Source organism: Lepus europaeus, chromosome 7 (genome assembly GCF_033115175.1).
Source record: "Lepus europaeus isolate LE1 chromosome 7, mLepTim1.pri, whole genome shotgun sequence".
In the NCBI taxonomy this organism is placed as follows: Eukaryota; Metazoa; Chordata; class Mammalia; order Lagomorpha; family Leporidae; genus Lepus; species Lepus europaeus.
This window is the reverse complement of record NC_084833.1, coordinates 53,026,563-53,046,560: the sequence shown is the minus strand read 5'-3', so window position 1 is coordinate 53,046,560 and position 19,998 is coordinate 53,026,563. Positions and strand designations below refer to the sequence as shown.

The 19,998-nt window shown below is 54.0% G+C and overlaps 1 protein-coding gene across 4 annotated transcripts in view; it reads left to right on the top strand.

The window, feature by feature from the left end:
* The window catches only part of LOC133763168 (F-actin-monooxygenase MICAL2), a 138,873-nt gene that overhangs the window by 67,048 nt on the left and 51,827 nt on the right, over positions 1–19,998 (top strand). For all 4 annotated transcript variants that reach the window (XM_062196487.1, XM_062196490.1, XM_062196488.1 and 1 more), the window contains exons 4-5: positions 16,791–16,998; positions 19,316–19,432. In XM_062196487.1, the coding sequence (XP_062052471.1) occupies positions 16,791–16,998; positions 19,316–19,432 (325 nt within the window). The remainder of the gene's footprint in view (positions 1–16,790; positions 16,999–19,315; positions 19,433–19,998) is intronic.

Below are 19,998 nucleotides of genomic sequence, written 5' to 3'. Positions count from 1 at the left end.
CTCCAGGCTCTCCTGTCTTTATGCCAGGGAGTGTGAGATGTAGGTGTGGGGCTGTGCTCCGGAGCAGGGCCCTTCCGGTCCAACCATCCAGGGTTTGTAGCTCACTTATGGCTGTGTGACCCTAGGCTTGTGACTTAACCTCTGTGCATCAGTGGCCTTAATTGTAAAATAGGGGTGATAATGGTGCACAACTCGGGAGATTGTGTGGCCTGTATAAATCAGCGTGTAAACAAACCCCCAGAAAGGTGCCTGGCACCAAGTGTGATCACATGTGGCATTGTTAGTGTCGTCAGGGGACGAGGCTCTGCACAGTGGGACTCCCTGTCTCTCGGCTGCCTCCCTGCTTGGAGCTGCTCCTTGTGCCCCGTTCCCCTGGGGTTGAGTGGGGGTATCTGTGTGTGGGTGGGTGGGGGGCCTCTGCAGACCCTGTCCACGTACATCCTTGCCCACTGCTTCTCTGAAAGTCTAGCTGCAGAGAGAGAAGCTGGGGAAGGCCGTAGGATGCCCACTTTCTGCATGTCTGCACCATGGCCTGTCCCGGATGACACCTGCCATTCGGTGCATGATGGAATGATCTGGGCTCCTCAAAGAGATTTCACACCGTGCTCAACCCAGGCCACTGCTGGACCCTTCTGTGTTCTACTGACATGAGCATGAGCCCCGGGCAGGAGGGCTGGGTACATTTCATTGGAGGCTGAGTCACAGCAGTGGATGTGGGGGTCGGAGTCGGCAAGGTTGTCCCTGTCATAGAGACTGAAGCACCATCAGCTCAGCCGGTGCCCAGGCACCTGGGCCTACACTGTCCGCCCGAGGACTTTGCATGGCAGGAAGGGAGCAAGCCGGGCTTCCTGTGGCCTGGGGAGTTAGGAACAGACTGACCGCCAAGGAAAGGGCTCCCCGCCTGCCTCCCCCACCAGTCCTCCTTTGTGAATGTCTGTAGAAGGCTCGTGGTGGCGGTTAGCCTCCATTGGACAAGGATGGACAGACAGACAGACAGATGGAGAAGGAGTCCTCTCGCACCATTGTGATGCTAGAGATAGAGCAGTAGGCACTCGGTACTTGGTCACTGCTGCAATACAGACCGCACCCTTGTTTAGCACTAGAAGGAACAGGCCCCGTGTTAGTGTTAGCCGTTCGGGAGTGGCTTCCCCTTAGAAGGCGAGCTTTGCTTGCACACTTCTCGGACCAAGAGGCCGTCCTTCTCCAAGCCCTCTGCTGCTGAATGGCTGGGGCTGGAGTCTGGGCCTCCCTGCAGCTCTCTGATGTTACCATTTAATGGGCGAGCACACTGAGGCTGGAGGAGACCAGGCACAGCAGCCCTCCCGCCTTCACTTCTTAGTTCTCAGTTCGGTTCCCATCTGCAGTGTTCTCTGCTCTGCCTTGCGCTGCCCAGCTCTCCCAGCGTGGAGGAGGGGTAGTAACCTCGTCCTGGCCCATCCATGGTGTGTGAATAGAGAGACTCTGGAGGGCCTCCGGGGAAAGCCACCACCCTGTCATGCTGCCTGTAAACTACTTCAAACCGGCCCCAGCTCCAGCCCACCCTCGTGTTTCCTGCCAAAGATGGAAATTGAGCACCGTCTAGCCACATGCCGCCCAGGCCCACCAGGCGCTCGGCAGAGCAGTCCTGGGACCAGAGGTTGGCTCAGTGGCTCTGAAGGGGGCTCCTGGGCTCCTGGTGCTGGGCAGGGGGTTCCTTTCCCCCCACTTAGGCAGGGCAGCAGGAGCTCTGCAGCCAGCTCAGGGAGAGGCCCTCCTTGCTAGCATTCACTGGGGCCTGCGCTGCTGCGGGAACCCATGGGAAGCGGCTGAGAGCTCGCCCATGCTGATGAAGTTGGCTTTGAAAAATAAACAAGACCTTGCCCACGCAGGGATGAAGCAGACTTTAGATGTGGCTTTGGGAGTTGTCTTTCTTTCTTTTTCTTTTTCCTTCCCCTCTCCCTCTCCCTTCCTCTCTTCTTTCTCTCTCTCCCCCTCCCCCCTCCCTCTTCTTTTCTTTCTTTCTTTTTTTTTTTTTTAAGATTTATTTATTTGAAAGAGTTACACAGAGAGGAGAGGTAGAGAGAGAGAGAGAGGGAGAGAGGGAGGGAGAGGTCTTCCATCCTCTGGCCCACTCCCCAATTGCCTGCAATGGCCAGAGCTGGGCTGATCCAAAGCCAGGAGCCAGGAGATTCTTCTGGGTCTCCCACGCGGGTACAGGGGCCCAAGGACTGGGGCCATCTTCTACTGCTTTCCCAGGCCATAGCAGAGAGCTGGATGGGAAGTGGAGCAGCTGGGACTCAAGACAGCACCCATATGGGATGCCAGCACTGCTGGTGGCGGCTTTACTTGCTACACCACAGCACTGGCCCCGACCCTCTTATTTTCTTTCCTTTTCTTCCTCCAACCTCTTCCTCCTCCTTCTCCCCCTCCCCCCAACCCTTGCTCCTACTCCCTTCCTCCTCATCTTATTCTTCTGGTTTAGTTGAATGAGTAACAGATGTGAAACACCCTCACATGAGCCTTAGTCCCTTTGAAAGTAGGTCCATAGCTTGTCCAGACAACAGTGAGTTCTCTGTAGTGAGAGTAAATTTAATAACTCATTGTAAAAGGCATTATCATTTACAAAATGCTTTCCACATGCACTGAGTGTATGTGACTATAATATGTAAACTTCCTTCTAAGGTTATCATGTTTAAAATTCATAGACACACTCTCCACTCTGCCTGTAATACAGTAGAGGTTTTCGGTGTCTGGGCCTCAGTTTACCCACCTGAAAAATGGGGATGATACGAGAGATGTGAAGGGAAGGCACCTCTCTGGCTCTGGCACCGAGTAGGAGTGTGAGGAGTGGGTGCTGAGCTGTCCCTGAGAGTGCTGGGCAGCACAGGGGCACCCAGCACAGGTGGTAGGAACTCCAGACCTCAACTAAGGGAGGCTTCCTGCAGAGGCGGCCGGGCCAGGGGGTGAGGAGGGGCCTCTCCTGAGGCCTGCGCTCCTGCCCCTGGCTCCCAGCGTGACGGGAGGGATCCCTGGTCTACCTGGGGCACAGTCTCTCAAGGCCAGCCTCTGAGTGGTGAATTGCATTTAGAGAGAGCAGCGACTTGAACTTGGATGCTCGTGTTCCTGCTGTCTCCATCTGCTCCCAGAGGACCCCCCTTTCTCTCTGCCCCCGCCCCCTTCCCACCTGGTTTGCTTTTCCTTTATCTCTTGCTGCCTGTCTTTAATCCCATGGAGCTGTTTGGATTTTCATTGTGAAGGCTTTTATGTTTCTTGTTCCTGGTTGGAAAAAAAAAAAAAAAAACCTCTGATTCACTAGCTGAATTCAGAGTCACAGGGGAACATCTGTGAGACTGTTGTAATTTTTGGTTATGTGCTTCGGTTTGGGTTTTCTCCATTAAATAATGTGGGAACCATCCTGGCCAGGGCTCCCTCCAGGGCTGAGGTCCCATGCCTCTGTTCGCTGGGGTAGTAACTCTTCCTGCTCTGGGACTGCGGCAGCCACGTGAGTGTGGAGACCGAGTCCAGAAATCAGCAAGCCTCCAGGCCTTCTGGATTACCCCAAAGATAAGCTGATGGTCTCTGCGTGGTCCCAGCCACGGTTCTTGACTTTTCTGGAAGAGACTCCAGATTGATTCAGACCCTGTGGCTTTGAAAGGCCTGTGCCAGGGGTTACTTGGGCTGGAACAGCCCCTGCATCAGCGGCTGCTGGGAGAGGTGGCCGGGCATTCCCGGGTCAGGGGAGGCAGGGGTTGTCTGCATTTCTCTTGCTTCTCCATGCTCGCTGGCATCTGGCAGGTGCTTCCCGGAAAGCCTGCAGGACCCCCACTGCCTGTGAGGGTGGGATTCCCACAGCTCCCTCCCCGGACTCCCCCTGGTTCCCCTCCACCTTTCTTTACTCCCCACTTGGGCCCCCTTCCCAAGGGTAGGGGCGGTTCCTGGGGGAGAAGTGTGGGGTGCCGGGATGCCCAGAACGAGCCCCTGCACCCTCTGCCACTGGCCATGTTCAGTGTGGCTGCTGCTCAGCCTGCTCCTCCCGCCTGTTGTAGTGGGTGATGCCCATCTTGCTGCCTTGAGCCTCACTGTCCAATATGGCGATCCTGAACGGCATGGGTGAGGCCCCTGGATCTGTGCTGTGCATGTAAGATCCTCACCTGCTTACAGAGCTGTAGTGTGAGAAGAAGATTGTGAAAGAGCTCATTCATCCTTTTTATGTTGATGTATGTTCAAGTGAGGATATTTTGGAAATACTGGATTAAATAAAATATTTAAGTTAATTTTACATGTTTCTTTTTACAGTTTTAAAAATTTTTACAAAATATGGCAACTAGGAAATTTAAACTTACCTGGATGGCTTACATTATATTTCTAATGCAGTAATTTTTTAAAAATAATTGATTGATTGATTTGAAAGAGTTACAGAGACAGAGAGAGATCTTCCAGCTGCTGGTTCACTCCCCAGATAGCCGCAATGGCCAGGGCTGGGCCGGGCTGAAGCCAGGAGCCAGGCACTTCATCTGTATCTCCCACATGGGTGGCAGGGGCCCAAACGTTGGGGCCATCTTCTACTGCTTTCCCAGATCATTAACAGGGAACTGGATCCGAAGTGGAGCAGCCAGGACTTGAACCAGTGCCCATATGGGATGCCGGCAGCTCTCCCTGCCATGCCACAATGCCAGCCTTGGTGCAGTGATTGCTAACTGATGTCCTCTCAGGGATCCTGGGAAATATTTGGAGATAATTCTGCGTGCCATGCCAGGGGGAGGGAGGTTGTTGCTAACATCCAGTTGGTCGAGGGTAGGATGATATTAAATGCCCTATCACGCACAGGAACCTCTGTAACTAAAAATGCTTCTGGCCCCAGAATGTCAATAGTGTTAAGATGGAGAACCCAACTCCTGCTGGGCTGAGCTGTTCTCCCACTTTGGATGAGCCAGTCTTCTCTTATTGACACTGATTCCACATGGAACATAAAGAGCACAGTGCTGGTGTCAAATGCCTATGGCCACGGATAGGTTTTAGCATAGCCTCGTCTCATGTCCTCATCTGTGAAATGGGTATAATAGTACCTGCTTTGCAGGAATCTAGTCAGGACCCAATGAGACTCACCACAGATTGTGGTGTACCTGACACAGAGTAGACCTCCAATAAAAAGGAGTTACTATTGTTGTTAAGAAGCAGTGTCTCTTCTTTTATTAGCTTTCTGAATCCTACTGGGATCTCTTTGTACCTTTTAGATTCCCTATGAGTACCAGACACTAAACAAATTGAAAACTAAATTCCCAATTTCACTCTTCCTCTCCCTTCCTCCTTCCTTTCTATCTTAGTTCACAGCATCACCCTGATCCTATTCTGAGAATCTAAGTTGGTTGCACTTCTTCCTCCTACTCATTGCCCAAATTTGTCGTCTCCTCTCCTCTATGTGATAGGAATATCTCATCCAAACCCTGCTTTCCAGTTCCACCCAGTGGGACCTCTCCACCAGGCCCAGGGTGGCTTCCCCCCAGGTCCTCGTCTCTGCTCTTCCCGAGGCCCTTGTGTGGAAGGGTGGTGGGCTCCATCCTGCCAGGAAACGTCCGTGTCCCTGCCTGCTACAGAGGGAGCCCCTGCGGGCAGCAAATGTGATGTGTCCACCTCGATTTCCCCGGCACCCAACGTGGCACCTGGAAGAAAGGTGCTCACTGGGTGTTTTTTGAGTCAATGAACAAACAAATGAATGATAGCTCTCTCTTTCCCCTTGGCTTGTGGGTAGAGTCAGGTACTATAGGCAGCAAGGCAGGTGTTTCCCGAGTGCCTTCTTTTCTTTTCTTTCTTTTTTTTAAAGATTTATTTTTTACTTGAGAGTCAGAGTTACACAGAGAGAGGAGAGGCAGAGAGAGAGAGAGAGAGATCTTCCATCCGTTGGTTCACTCCCCAGCTGGCCGCAACGGCTGGAACTGCGCCGATCCGAAGCCAGGAGCTTCTTCCGGGTATCCCATGCGGATGCAGGGGCCCAAGGACTTGAGCCATCTTGTACTGCTTTCCCAGGCCGCAGCAGAGAGCTGGATAGAAGTGAAGCAGCTGGGGCTAGAACCGGTGCCTTTTTGGGATGCGGGCGCTTCAGGCCAGGGCTTTAGCCTGCTGTGCCACAGCGTCAGCCCCCTGAGTGCCTTATTTTCTTCAACAGTTCAGCAACCCTTAAATGATGCCCTCACATACCTTTTTTTTTTTTTTTTTTTTTTTTAACAGGCAGAGTGGACAGTGAGAGAGAGAGACAGAGAGAAAGGTCTTCCTTTGCTGTTGGTTCAGCCCCCAATGGCCGCCACAGCTGGTGCGCTGCAGCTGGCGCACTGCCAGGCACCTTCCCCCGGTATCCCATGGGGTGCAAGGCCCAAGCACTTGGGCCATCCTCCACTGCACTCCTGGGCCACAGCAGAGAGCTGGCCTGGAAGAGGGGCAACCGGGACTAGAACCCGGTATGCTGGCGCCGCAGGCGGAGGATTAGCCTATTGAGCCGCGGCGCCGGCTGCCCTCACATACCTTATCACCCCGGCAGCTGCTCTCCGACTTTGAGCTGGGGGAGCAATTTGATTCCCTGGAGGGTCACAGCAATGACATAATAGACCTAGATCCCGGAAGTCCCGCCTTCCACATGTGTACTCCCTCCGCCAGCCTAAGGGCGATGACCAAGCCATGGCTGAACTCCACTGGCCCAGGCCTACCCTTGGGGCGGGTGGCCTGGATGCCTTCCTCTTGGTGGCAGAAAGAATTCCCATGCCGCTGTGAAGAGAGGCTCTGCAGAAATGCGCCCCCAGCGATGCCCTGATTAAAGAAATGCACACCTTGTTCTTAGGCGTCTGTCGCACGGCACTCGTGGGCAGCAGGGCGGGCTAGGATGTCTAGACACTGAAAACCCTTTCATTACAAGCCGCTGGCAGTGGAAGGAGACCCACTGGGAGTTCCCACGTGTATCTGAGTAGTCCCTTGTCTTTTGTGGCAGCCGCAGATTGAGTCAAAAGGTAGTCCGCTGTTGAGGATGGGCGCTCTGACCTGGAAGGCCCCGGGGAGTTCGAGGGAGCTGAAGGGACTCGCCTTCCTCCTGGTGTCTAGGGGGCCCCAAGGCTCCTTTGCTAGGGGAAAACTCCGCTCTGCCAATGCACTGGGGTTTGTCTTCTGGAGCCACAGGATTCTGAACTTTCCTACACAGCCATCCTGTGTACATCAGCACGGATGTATGTCCCACCCTGAACAGTAGATCGATACTCAGTTGACCAAATGGGTTTTCCCTTGGGAAACTTGAGGATCCGCTGTCACTTCTAACTGGCTTTGTGACATCTGCAATTGTTTCCCCAGGTTAAGTTATTGCATTGGTAAAAGGTGAGGAAATCCCTAGCTTTGCCTCTTCTAGATTACAGTATCTTCCCTCCATTTACAAATCTAGAGCCACATCACTGTCAGCAGCGTTTCTAATCAGGATAATCTGTGTTCACACCAAATTGATGGGAAAATTAAGCGAGAGTTGGGGTTAATAGCTTGGGCCCACAGCTGGACAGGTTTGGGTTTGAAACCCAGCTCTACTTGTGCCAGATCAGTGTCTTTGCCTGGTGACACCTTAGCTGCTGCTGCTTCTTCTTTTTTTTTTTAGATTTATTTATTTATTTGAAAGAATTACACACAGAGAGAAGCAGAGAGAGAGAGAGGTCTTCCAACCGCTGGCTCACTCCCCAGTTGGCTGCAACAGCCAGAGCTGTGCCGATCCAAAGCCAGGAGCCAGGAGCTTCTTCCAGGTCTCCACATGGGTGCAGGGGCCCAAGGACTTGGGCCATCTTGTACTGCCTTCCCAGGCCATAGCAGAGAGCTGGATTGGAAGTGGAGCAGCCGGGTCTTGAACCGGCGCCCATATGGGATGCTGGTGCTTCAGGCCAGGGCATTAACCGGCTATGCCACAGCGCCGGCCCCAACACCTTAGCTCCAATGCCCTCAACTGAAAGAGGGAAGCTTGTTCTTATCTCGTGGTTGTTTCTCCCACATTCAGTAAGAAAAGACATGTAAAAGGCCAAGACGGAATGTTTGCAAATATCAGCTATGATATTTCAGTTAGACAGTGTGCATCCTCATTTGGAGTGAAGGTGTGATTTGATTTGTTTATCCCCGTGACAAATTTATTTATTTATTTTTTTGACAGGTAGAGTTATAGACAGTGAGAGAGAGACAGAGAGAAAGGTTTTCCTTCCATTGGTTCACTCCCCAAATGGCCGCCATGGCCGGCGCTGCACTGATCCGAAGCCAGGAGCCAGGTGCTTCTCCTGGTCTCCCATGCGGGTGCAGGGACCCAAGCACTTGGGCCATCCTCCTCTGCCCTCCTGGGCCACAGCAGAGAGCTGGACTGGAAGAGGAGCAACCAGGATTAGAACCCAGTGCCCATATGGGATGCTGGCGCCCCAGGCAGAGAATTAACCAAGTGAGCCACGGTGCCGGTGACAAATCTTTACTGCTCCTGCTAATGATCAGGGACTGTCCTGGCCCCTGAGGCAACAGAGAGTAAGTGAGCAAGAGAGGCAAGGCCCTGTTCTAGTGGAGCTTATGTTCTAGAGAGAGAGACACACACACAGTGCCCTAGTTAACAAAAAAGAGGTGTAGGGGGCCAGCGTTGCAGAGCAGTGGGTTAAGCACCACCTGTGATGCTCTCATATTAGAGAGCCACTTCAAGTCCCCCTGTTCCACTTCCAATCCAGCTCCCTGCTAATGGCCTGGGAAATCAGTGGAAGATGGCCCAAGTGTTTGGGCTCCTGCACCCATGTGGGAGATCTGGATGAATTTCCCAACTCTTGGCTTCTGCCTAGCCCAGCCCTGGCCATTGGGATCATCTGGGGAGTGAACCAGCAGATGGAAGTTCTGTCTCTCCCTCTCTCCCTGTAACTTTGACTTTCAAATAAATAAATACATTTTTCTAAAAAGTAGATGGAAATATTTGCAAAATACTGTTTGGAAAGTTGGATATTTGATATGGAGAAAAATCAGAATGGGCCCATGTATTTTCTGTGATAGATTTCTTTTTATTGTATAAGGAAATAGCAAAATGTCTATTTTAAGGGGAAGAATGTTCCAGGCAGAGGGCAAAGGAAGTGAAAAGGGCCTGTGGCTTAGTGAGTCCGTTACAGCTGGAAAGCAGGTGGGTGTGGGTGGTGTGGAAGGAGCTGAGAAGCCAAAGGTTAAAGCCACACAGGGCTTTGAGTCCATGATAAGGTCTCTGGCACAGGAAAACACTGGAGGACGTGAGCGGGAATCACACAATCTGACCTCAGGAAGACCGGCAACTGTTTTGTGGAGGACAGCCAGCCAGGGGACGCAGGTGGGAGAAGCGACACCAGGCAGAAGCCCTAACATTGGGGCAGGATGAGGGTGACAGTGTCTTGGACAGGGTGGCAGCACGCCAGCTGATGAAGGCTGGGTGGCTTCCGGGTCTGTTCTGAAGGCAGAGTCCATGGGATTTACTGCTGGGTTGACTGTGAAGCAAGAGGAGAGGAATGAAGGTTGATTCCAGATTCTTGGACTCGGCAGCTAGAAACATCGATGTGCATTTACCAAGCGAGTAGTGCCGGGGTGGGGATCAAGGTTTGGCCGTAGATCTGTCCCATGGAGGATACTTAATAGCCCAGCTGGAGATGTCCCTGGCAGCTGGCTATGGCACTCAGGAAGAGTTAAGGCTGGGGTAACCTTGAACGTTGTCAGTGTGTAGGTGGTGTTTAAAACCATGGAAGTCGATGGGGTCAAGGTCAAGGTGCAGAAGCGGAGAGGTCAAGTGGGGGCAGCAGGAGGGCCTGAGCTGCTGCAGGCAGGGAAGAGCCCAGAGAGCAGGTCAGCTATTTCAGATGCGTGGCTTTCTCAGCCTCTCCTTTCTTTTCCCTCTCCTTGCCCTCTTTGTTACTGCTCTGGAGCCAGTTGTCCTGCAGTAGCCCCTTCATTCTCTTGCAAACCCGTACTAGTGGAGGGCAAAGGGATGTGCAAAGTCTTTTGTGGTCTGACAGCTGAGGCCCTCCGTGATAGGACTCATTCTCTCTCTCCTGCCAGGATTTGCCTCCCCGCGCCATCCCCGGCCCCTGCACACCACAGCCCAGCCTGAGCTCTCCACTGCCCTGCAAACCACCCCATTCACTCTCAGCCCGCTGTTCCTTCTGGCTCTCCAAACGCCAGCCCCAAGTCTCTACTCACTGACCCTCTCCTGGAGGAACTGTTTTTTGACCAAAGTCACCAATCTGTTTCATCTCCAGATGTCCACAGTGGTTTGCAGGGAGCACTGATCAATCTGGCATCTGCTGTATGGGGGGTTCTTCTCTTATCCCTGGCTAGCCAGTCAGCTTCCCAAGGTTAGGGAACAGAGCCTACAACCCCACTGAGCCATCTCACCGACCCTTGGATACCTGGGGAGGGAGGGAGAATACTAACGCTTGACCATAGGGGCCTAGAAGGGTTTACATAGAATTACCAGTGTGGACTCTGTAATCAAGGTGGGATCATTTACTCCCCAAGCTCCTGTTTCCTAAAACCAAGACAACATGCATTTCTTACATTGTGCCTGGCACGGTTCTAGTACATCAGAAGCAGGTAACAGGTGCAGCTCAATTCTGATTATCTGTTAGTAGTGTCACCGTTCCTAGGAGGGAGGACAGATGTCAGCAAGGCGGGACAGGGTTGGCACTGGTCATTGCACACTCTGAGATGGGCAGCGAAGTGAAGGGCTCTCCTGTGGGCAGGGCCGCCAGGCTGAGGGTGGCTCTCGCACCCTGACTTCAGGATCCCTGACTTGGGATTTGGTGGTTGGGGGGGCACCACAGGGCATGAACAGCACCCAGAGACTGTACAAGCCTGGACCAAAGTGCAGGATTGAAGGGTGTGCTTATAACTCCCAAAGCAGGCAGCCAACACAGCACACCTACGAGGCCAAGCACAGAAGGGTTGCCAGTGAGACTGTCCCCAAACTGAGACCCTGTGGTGTCTGGTTACAGGTGCTTACACCAGCAGGAGGGCGCCAGCTATGGCCCGAAGAGGAGAGCAAAGTGGGCCTTTCTCAGAGGCACTCCTGTGTGTAATTGTAACGGGATGTGCCCAAGATAAAGAGGAGTCGAGCCCTGTCAATCAGATGAGACTTAGCTCCCCGCCTGGGGCAGTCTTGAAGTCCCCCAGAAAAGCCCTGTCTGGCCAGCCTTCTTTCCTGTAGCCTTCCACAGCTAGAACCCTAGGTGACTATATGGCCACTGAGCACCCTCCCCCTCCCCCCACCCCAGTGCTGCTCTGTGTGTGTGTGTGGGGGGGTGGCTGTGAGGCCAGGCTCCCAAGGGAGCCCCACCCCTGGCATGTAGGTGACACCTTGGATCTGAAGGCTGTGCGTCCCACGACTCTAAGCAAGCTGTTTTCACTTGTAGCCCAGTGACAGGCAGGGACTTCCTGCTCGGGTTTAGTTAAGTAGCTGGTGCTGAGGGCTAGTGAGGCTGTAGAGCCACCCCAGGAAGTGTGGCAGCACGTTGCTGGCACCGGAGCCCTGGCCTGGGGAGCTGGCCTGCGGCTCAGTGTGCTGGGAGGGCTGCCGCCGCCAGGGAGACAGCCCCGTGCATGACCTCCAGTCACCCGGCTTGCCGCCAGGGCCGCCAGCTTATCAGAGCCTTGCATTGTCCGAGCGTAAACCCCAGCTGCTGTGGCACCTGCCACTGCGGCTTCCCGGGGCTGCACAGGCTCAAGCTCCGTCCGGCCTGTGGGTGTCCGCCCCAGGGAAGCAAGCAAGCTCGGCCCTGCACGCAGCTTGGTCCTCCTGCACAGAAGCCCTGTGAACTCAGCCTCAGCCCTGCTCCGGGCCTCACCTCCTCCTGACCATACTCGCCGAGGTCGGCTTTTCCTCCTGGACGGCACTGACCTCGGGGCACACGCTGCCTGGGTTCCAATCCAGAGTTGACTGCTAACTTGTTCATGTGGCCTGGAGATGTTTCTCACGCTGTGTCTCCACTTCTTAGCTCACAAATGGGGACAAGTAAGGGCCCCTCGGTCAAGCTGCTTACCTTTCCCTCACTTGTGCAGCAAGGATGGTGCCAACACTTTCCCAGGGCAGGTGCAAGGGCGAATTCCTCCCAATGACGAGAGCAGTGGCTTGCAAGTGGGAAGCTCTGCTGTTGTGATCATCCTTCGCGGGTCGGGGTGCGCCGGCCGGTGAGCAGCTGACCTCCACCTGCCATCTCCGCACTGGCTGCTTCCCTCTGCCCCAGCATGGTGTCTGTGTGCCCAGCCCCCAAGGGGAGCGGAGGCAGGATCCAGCAGCAGACACCAAGCCTGCAGACTGCCAACCCCCGGCCTGGCCCTGGTTCCCTCAGTGTCTCCTCTGGGACTGAATCTCTCACACGTTCTTGGCCCCGGGCCCAGCACACCCTGTGTCTGAGGCTGGAGGATTCTCTGTATCACCAGGAAGTGAGTTGTACTTGCAGGGGTGTGGTAGAGCGAGAGCCCTGTGTGAGCTGGGCCACCCTAGCCCCTGTGCCCTGACTGTGGGCAAGCTGGCCATCGCCCCCACCATGCACCCTTGAATACACAGCTGCTTTTCCAGTGTCACGTTTGTCCTTTCCACTAACGTGGAGGCCCAAACACTGCTGAGCTTATCTATACAATGGGTTTCCTGCTGGCCCTGCCCCAGTCCCCACTGGGTAATAATTTCTGTCGCCTGAACACAGTTACACTGACATCAGTGATGGTCGGTGGCCTTGGCAGACCCCAGGGCCCCAGTCTGGGTGGGAACCTGCAGACCCTGACCCCAGCTGATGTGCGCCGAACTCCCCAGTTGAGGACAGAGAGCCGGAGCCCATGGGCGGGGAGGGTGTGTGACGGTCATTTCCCTGTCTGCAGCCAATCAAGGCCCCATGTGTGCCAGGTCCTGCCCTGGGCTCTGTGCCTGCAGAGTGCAGAGGACATGGAGCAGCTTTGGCGGATGGGCACGTGGATGGGCTGCGGGTCAGGCCCCCAGAGCTTAGTTCTGGGCAGCAGGAAGGGCAGGGCCTGTGGGGGCTTGGCGGGGAGGGACGCGGGTGTTTCAAAAAGCCCACAAAAAATAAGATTACAAGGTAATTTTATTCTCATGCAAAAAAAAATGAAATTTATACATGAGGGGTCCTCAAAAAGTTCATAGGAAATGCTGGTTGTGAAAAAAACCCTGTGTGGGTTTCAAATCACTTTGCACCTAAGTAAACATGTCTGTCTGCCCTCATTCCGTGAACGTTTTGGATGCCCGTGTGTGATCTGATCTGGGGGCTTGAGGTGGGCTGAGTTTTAAGGAAAACGCTTCTTTCTAGGATAGGGTCCTGGGCAGCAGTAGACAGCAGATGGGCTTGGGGAAGCAGAGCCCCTCTAGGCCACCTGGTCTCATCCCTTTGCATCTGTGGCCTGGGCGGACCATGCCCAGTGCCCAGGGCATCAACAGGGTACAGCCAGGGAGGGGAGGTGCTCTTCTCTCTAGCCCCTCTGCCCAGGTGTGTGGCTGCATGGTGTCCAGCCCTGGGTCAGGATGCTAAGTTCCCACGCTAAACCCAACAGGCAAGTTCGGAGGGGAGCTGGCCCTGGCGCCTGCCAACGGCCTTGATAACATCTGTGCCAAATTTTCTCCCTGGATAGAATCGAGCCCGTTGGTGTTGGCCGTGACTGGCGTCTCTGAGGTTTCAGGCCCTGCAGCTGTGCCGGGGCCTAGGAGGGTGGGAAAGTGGAGCTTTTGCTGATAGATGGCAGGTTTAGCCAGGAGGGCAGGAACCCCACCCTGGCTACTGTTTCCACGCCTGATGCACGGCGGCCCCTTGCCCCGTGGGAACGGGATCTGCTGTGCCCGGGGCGCGGCACTGGGACAGACCTGGTGGACAGAGGCTGTGGGGGGCTCTTCCCTCCCTTCCTGCCCGCCCTCACCCTACATCCTCCCGTCCCCCGGCAACCCCTAGCCCTGGAGTGACAGAACTCGGCAAACAGGAAAAGATGCACTAATGGCAAAGAAATGCAGTGAGTGTAGTCTCTGCCCCCAAGCCCGGCTCACTCGTGCTGGGCTTGGAGCGGCACTGGGGCGGGCCGTCACTGTCTGGCTATGTGTGTGTGCGGGAGCAGCTCCGGGCGGCGCGATAAGGAGCGGAGCTGGGCCTGCTGGCTCCATCTGGACGGTTGGCCAGCGGCTCGCACACCCACACACTCCCCGCCGGGCTCTGGGGTGAACTGTATCTCAGCGCTGACTTCATTTCCCCTAATTGGGTGTCCACAAACTCTCTGGAAGGTTCCAACCAGTAAACCACACTGATTGTGGTGTGGGCGCTCCTGATACATTTGTTTGCATGCTCCCCTTGGGGCCCCACTGCCTGATAACTGGTGATGGAATATTTGCTCGGGGAAGGGGACTGTATTTCTTTAAGATAAGGTTTGATCCTGAGCCGAAGTCTCCGGACGCCTGCCCTGTCGAGCAGCGAGGAGAAGCGGGTGCAGACCCCGTGCCTGTAGCCTGGCTGGGGCAGCGTCAGCTGTGTGGACCCCCTGGCCCCAGGAAGGAGTGTCGTCCCATTCATTCAGTCACAGCATTGCCGTTTTCTTTGGTGTTAGGATCGTTGCTCCAAAGGAAATGTTGCTGGAGAGGGAGAGCGGGGGCCCAGCACGACGATCCTTCCCCTACAAACAGGCTGCGTCTCCTCTGGGAAGGAGCCTCCGAGGACCTGCTGCGGGCCTTGGACAGAGCCTGTTCTGCCCTCTGCCCATGGGGCCCCCACGCCCACAGGAGCCAGGCCGCGCTGCTTCACCTGGCGTTAGGCTCTTCAGCTCCGGCTCCAGATGCTCTCTCCTGTCTCCCCTCTCCTCTCCACTCTTCACTTCAACTACAGCAGCCTTCCCTCCACCCACTCATGCTGCTTCCTCTCTCCCTTCGGCGGGGCCCTCCCCGCTGCTGAAATGCACTTTTTGTCTTTTCATTCTGCACGAACCAGAGGCATCAGCATGGTGGGCTTTGGAATGAGACCACCTAGGTTTGACTCTTGGCTCTGTGAAACCATGGTTTCTGTTACTTTGCTTTTAGCACCTAAGGACTTGATGTGACATTTAAGAGCCAAACACATAAAACACTTGAAAAAGTGCCCAACGCATCCTAAGTATTCGATGAATGCAGGCTGCAATGATAGCAATAATCAGCGTTTTTAAAGACTGTCCCTGGTGAAGTCCTTTCAGCCCACCAGGCAGGATTAGCTGTTTCCCTGCTGAGCTACAAATAAAACTAATCACCCTGGGTTCTAGATGTTTATTCCAAAGTCTGGAGGACCAGCACCAGGTCACAGCAGTGAAATTTGCATATGCCACGCCCTGCACCACTGTCTGCTTTTTTCTCGGATGTGTTTTTATGAAGACATGATTCATGCACCGTGACATTCACCTTTTAAAATATACAGTTCACAAAGGTGTGCAGCCATCGCCACCATCGAATTCTAGAACATTCTCAAAGAGAAACTCCATTAGCAGTCACTCCGCAGTCCTGCCCGCCCCATTCCCTGGAAACCACCAGTATACTTTCTGTCTCTACACATGGGCCTGTTCTGGACATTTCATATCAGAGAAATCACACACAGATCCTTTTAAGGTTATCCGTGTTTTGGATCTTCATTCCTTGTTATAGCTAAATAATACTCCCCATTTTGCTTACTCACCATCAGTTAAAAGACATTGGGCTGTTTGCATTTTTGTCAAGTCAATGATACATGATGCTGCCGTGAGCATTTGTGCACAGATCTCTGTACGGACATGGGTTTCATTTCGCTTGGGTGTATACGCCTAAGAGTGGGATTAGTGGCTCATGTGGCAACTCAGTTCTTAACTCTGAGAAATGGCCAAACTGTTTCAAAGCATTTGTGCCATTTTACATTCCCATCGGCAACGTATGAGGTTCCAATGTCTCCATCTGTCACCAACATTTGGTATTCTCTGTCTTTTGTTGTCGTTGTTATAATCACCCCAGTAGATATGATGTGATAGCTCGCTGTAGTTTGATTTGCATTTTCCCAATGGCTAATGATGTTGAGGATCTTTTCAGGTGCTTATTGATCATTGTATATCTTCTCTGATTTAGCCACTGCACTACAGCACTGGCTCCCGTGTATGTCTTCTCGAGGAAACATCCATTCAAATCTTCTGCCTATTCTTTAATTGGACTATTCGTGTTTTCATGGTTGAATTGTGAAAAATCCTTAAGTGCTTTGGGTACAAATCCTCTATTGGTTATTCAGTTTGCAAACATTCTCTCTCCCCTGCAGAGGTTTTTCACTTTCTCAATCATGGCCATTGAAACACCAAATGTATTAATTTTGATGAAGTCTAATTTACCAACTTTTCCTTTTGTTGCTTGCGCTTTTGGTGTTGTGGCTAAGAAATGACTGGCTAATCCAAGGCTAATCCAGAGATGCACTCTATGCTTTTTGAAACAGATCCTATGTATAGTGAGCCTAGAAGGAAAGAGGAGGACACCCATTTCCCAGAGGACAGTAAAGCCCAGTGCCAGCCGAGATTCAAACGCAGTTCAGTCTGACTCTGAACCTCATGTGTCTTACTCATCCTTCTCCCCAAGTCCCTTTACCTCTGTGTCCCTCCTGGGACACAGCACAGTGACAGGGGTGTGGCAGAACCACAGGTAATGGTATCAGACAGGTGAATGGCAGGCCCTGCCAGGGACGCAGGTTGCACTTGCCTGTTGATCTGGTGCACTGGGGTTTGTTCCTCACTCACACTGTTGACTTAGGGTTCACGTCCAGCTGCTGGAGGTTCCTGAGCATCTCCCTTCTGTCTCACCTCTGCAGTGTCTCATCATTGGGGGAGGGCCGTGCGGCTTGCGCACTGCCATTGAACTTGCCTTCCTGGGAGCCAAAGTGGTTGTGGTGGAAAAGAGGGACACCTTCTCCCGGAACAACGTGCTGCACCTCTGGCCGTTCACCATCCACGACCTGCGAGGCCTGGGAGCCAAGAAGTTCTACGGGAAGTTCTGTGCTGGCTCCATCGACCACATCAGTGAGTGGGGCCCCGTGAAGAGGGTGTTGACCTTGGTGGGGTACATCGTTCTACGACTAGGGGGCCCAGACCGCTGCATCTTGCAGGAGCCTGGTGGCACCACACGTCCATCTAACAGACATTTAGTGAAGGGCTACTTGGTGTCTTGCAGTTCTGTGGGCTTTGGCCCAAACACCTTCCCCTCCCCAGGCCTTGGTTCTAGCTGCTATGCAATGCACAGAACGCCTGTCTCAGAGTTGCTGAGAAGATGAAATGGGGCCAAGGATCTAACACAGCTGGCACATAATAGGTGCTCAGGAAAATACGTCCCCTGATGTACAGTGAGCCCAGAGCTGTCATGGTCCCCCAGCCTTCAGAATCCAGGGCTGTGTCCTCTCACCCAGTGTCTTTCTGCAGGGGTTGGTCGGGGACGGCCCCGAGAGCTATGTTCTTAAGAGGACAGGAATTAATAGTAAAAGGGAGTGGGGCCTAGGTGGGGTGACTGGAGAGGATGACCAGCCACACAGGGTGTAATTTATTCAGACGCAAGAGACTTTACCAGCAGTGGCCCTGGAGTTTATTCCCACTTTGGGATGAGAAAATTCCAGGAAGACAACGGAAAGGAACGTGGACTTGCCCCGAGAGCTGCAGCGTCAGCTTTCTGGGTGTTCTCTCCCAGCCAGGGAAGAATGCGTGTCGGTTACCAATGGGCAGTAAAGATGCTGAGACAACTCTCCTCCAGAGGTGGTGCCGGGCACCTGGGGGTCCTGGGGGTCCCTGGGGCTGTCGGGATGGCCTCCCCGCCGTGGGAGCCCCTCCTGTCCCCACTGATGGAGCTCTGGTTTAAGCCCCGGTCCTGACAGGGCTCTGGAACTGAGAGAGCACCATCCAGGGTAGCGACAGTGCCCGGGAAAGGGGAGGCAGGGAGAACATACTGCGCACCTACTGTGTGCTGGGCCCAGACACACCAAGAACCTTGGAACTGGAGAGAGGCCAGCCTCCCCTGGAAGTTCAGTTTCCTGGCAGGAGGCGGCCGCGGTTCTTTCAGTCCCAGCTAGTTGGCTTCCTTCCAGGCCGGCCGCGGTCTGTGGGCTCGGCGCTGCTCAGCCATTCTCCAGGGCGGCAGCCTCCTCTGGTCCCCGCCGCGGCCCTTCCAGACCACCGTGGCCACCTCGCTGTCACAGACGGCCGCCTCCTGTGCTCTTGGGCCGGGGGCGTTGGCCGTGCTCCCGTTCCAGCACCTTCGCCTCCTCCTCCCCCAAGGACCCGCTCCTTCCTCCCTCACACCCCGCTTCCCTTATCAGCACAGCTGGCCCCCTCCTTCCCCACACGGTCCCCCTGGGTTTCCGCCCACTTGTCCCTGTCACAGCCTGCTCCTCCCCTCACAGCAGCCCTCCAGCCCTCTGCGGGTGCCTCCTTACCTTTCCTTACCTCGGATATTCCCTCTAGAAAGGGGAGCTGTAGACAGTCTACACCTCCTGCCTGTATGGTCAGATTTCTCCCTCATCACCGTACCACAGAGACTGTCACCAAGATCTCCCAGGTGCCCTGGCCTCGTGTGGCCTCCAGGGTCCTGGACCTCTCCATGGGGTGAGATGTTCCTACTGCCCCCTATCTCAGCTTCCAGGACCTCTGTGTCCCGAGATTCCTCTATTCGAGCAGGTTTCCACATCCATGCCCTGCAGGGCACAGGCACATTGTGTTTCGTGTGCTGAGTGTGGGGATTCAGCTGCTCCATCTGCAGAATAGTATCGGGAGGTGCACCTGCTTAGGCTGAGCGGCCAGGGCCACGAGAAGAAACTGAGCCTGTGTTTGTTGGAGAGTTTGAAAGAGTGAGGAGGAGGATGGGGAGAACCACAAGCCCAGTGGTGTAGGGAAGATTTCCCACCCCACCCTTCACCATGCAATGGCTATGAACTTGAGCACAACTCTGTATACTGAGCAGTGGCTTTACTACTGGCCGGGCACTGAGGTGCTCTTCTTCCAGCTTTACCACATCACACCCAGACCCAAGCCTGGGAAGGAGGCTGAAAAGGCAGAGCCTCCCACGTGAGACCGTCCTCTGACAAACCAGGGCAGGGTTTTGGAGTCGGACAGAATGAATGGCTGCAAGTCACTGAGCCTTGTTAAGCCTCAGTTTCTCAACTGTGTAATGAAAATGAAGAGTGATAATCCCAGTGGTTGGTGTTAAATGAGACTGCGCTCAGGGTGTGGCGCCTCACTGGTGATGGTTGTCGTTGATCTGTTTCTACGCTCAGAGGTCACAGGGCGCTGTGTACAGGAGGCACACAGGCATGACTCCTTACGGTCCACTGCTTCTCTCCTTTCTGCCCAACAGGTATTCGTCAGCTGCAGCTCATCCTGTTTAAGGTGGCGCTGATGTTGGGCGTGGAAATCCATGTGAACGTGGAGTTCGTGAAAGTTCTGGAGCCTCCTGAAGATCAGGAAAACCAAAGTACAGTACACTTTTCCCTTCTCTCTGTGAGTCGGGTGTTGTGAAGCAGACATGATGTTCGGAGCTCTCAGCGAGTGCGTCCATAGGCGTCCGTCTGTTAGGAGCTGCTGAGAGTACTATCACTGAAGGATGCTTGGCGTTTTTTGACCCCCTGCTACCGTTTTAGATGAGCTCTTCAGTTCCCCAAGGATCTAAGCCATCCGACTTTTGTAATTTGGTCATCCCATCCCTAGGAGATGCTCCTTTGACAAATGGAATCTAGCCAGTAAGTAGGCTAGAAGGCGAAGATGCTTTGATAAAGTTTGATAAAGTTCATTCACATGCTCAATTCATGCTGTGTGGTTCACCCACAGACATGTGGATGCACCTGTTGTACCCCTAAGATATTTTAAAATCCGGTGAAGCTAGTAGGACTTTTATGGGCCAGCATTTGGTTTAGTGGTTAAGCTGTCGGTTGGTATACCTGTATCCCTTATCAGAGATCCTGGGTGGAGACCCAGATCTGCTCCCAGTTCCAGCTTCTGGCTAATGTGGACCCTGGGAGAAGGTAGGTGATGGCTCAAGTA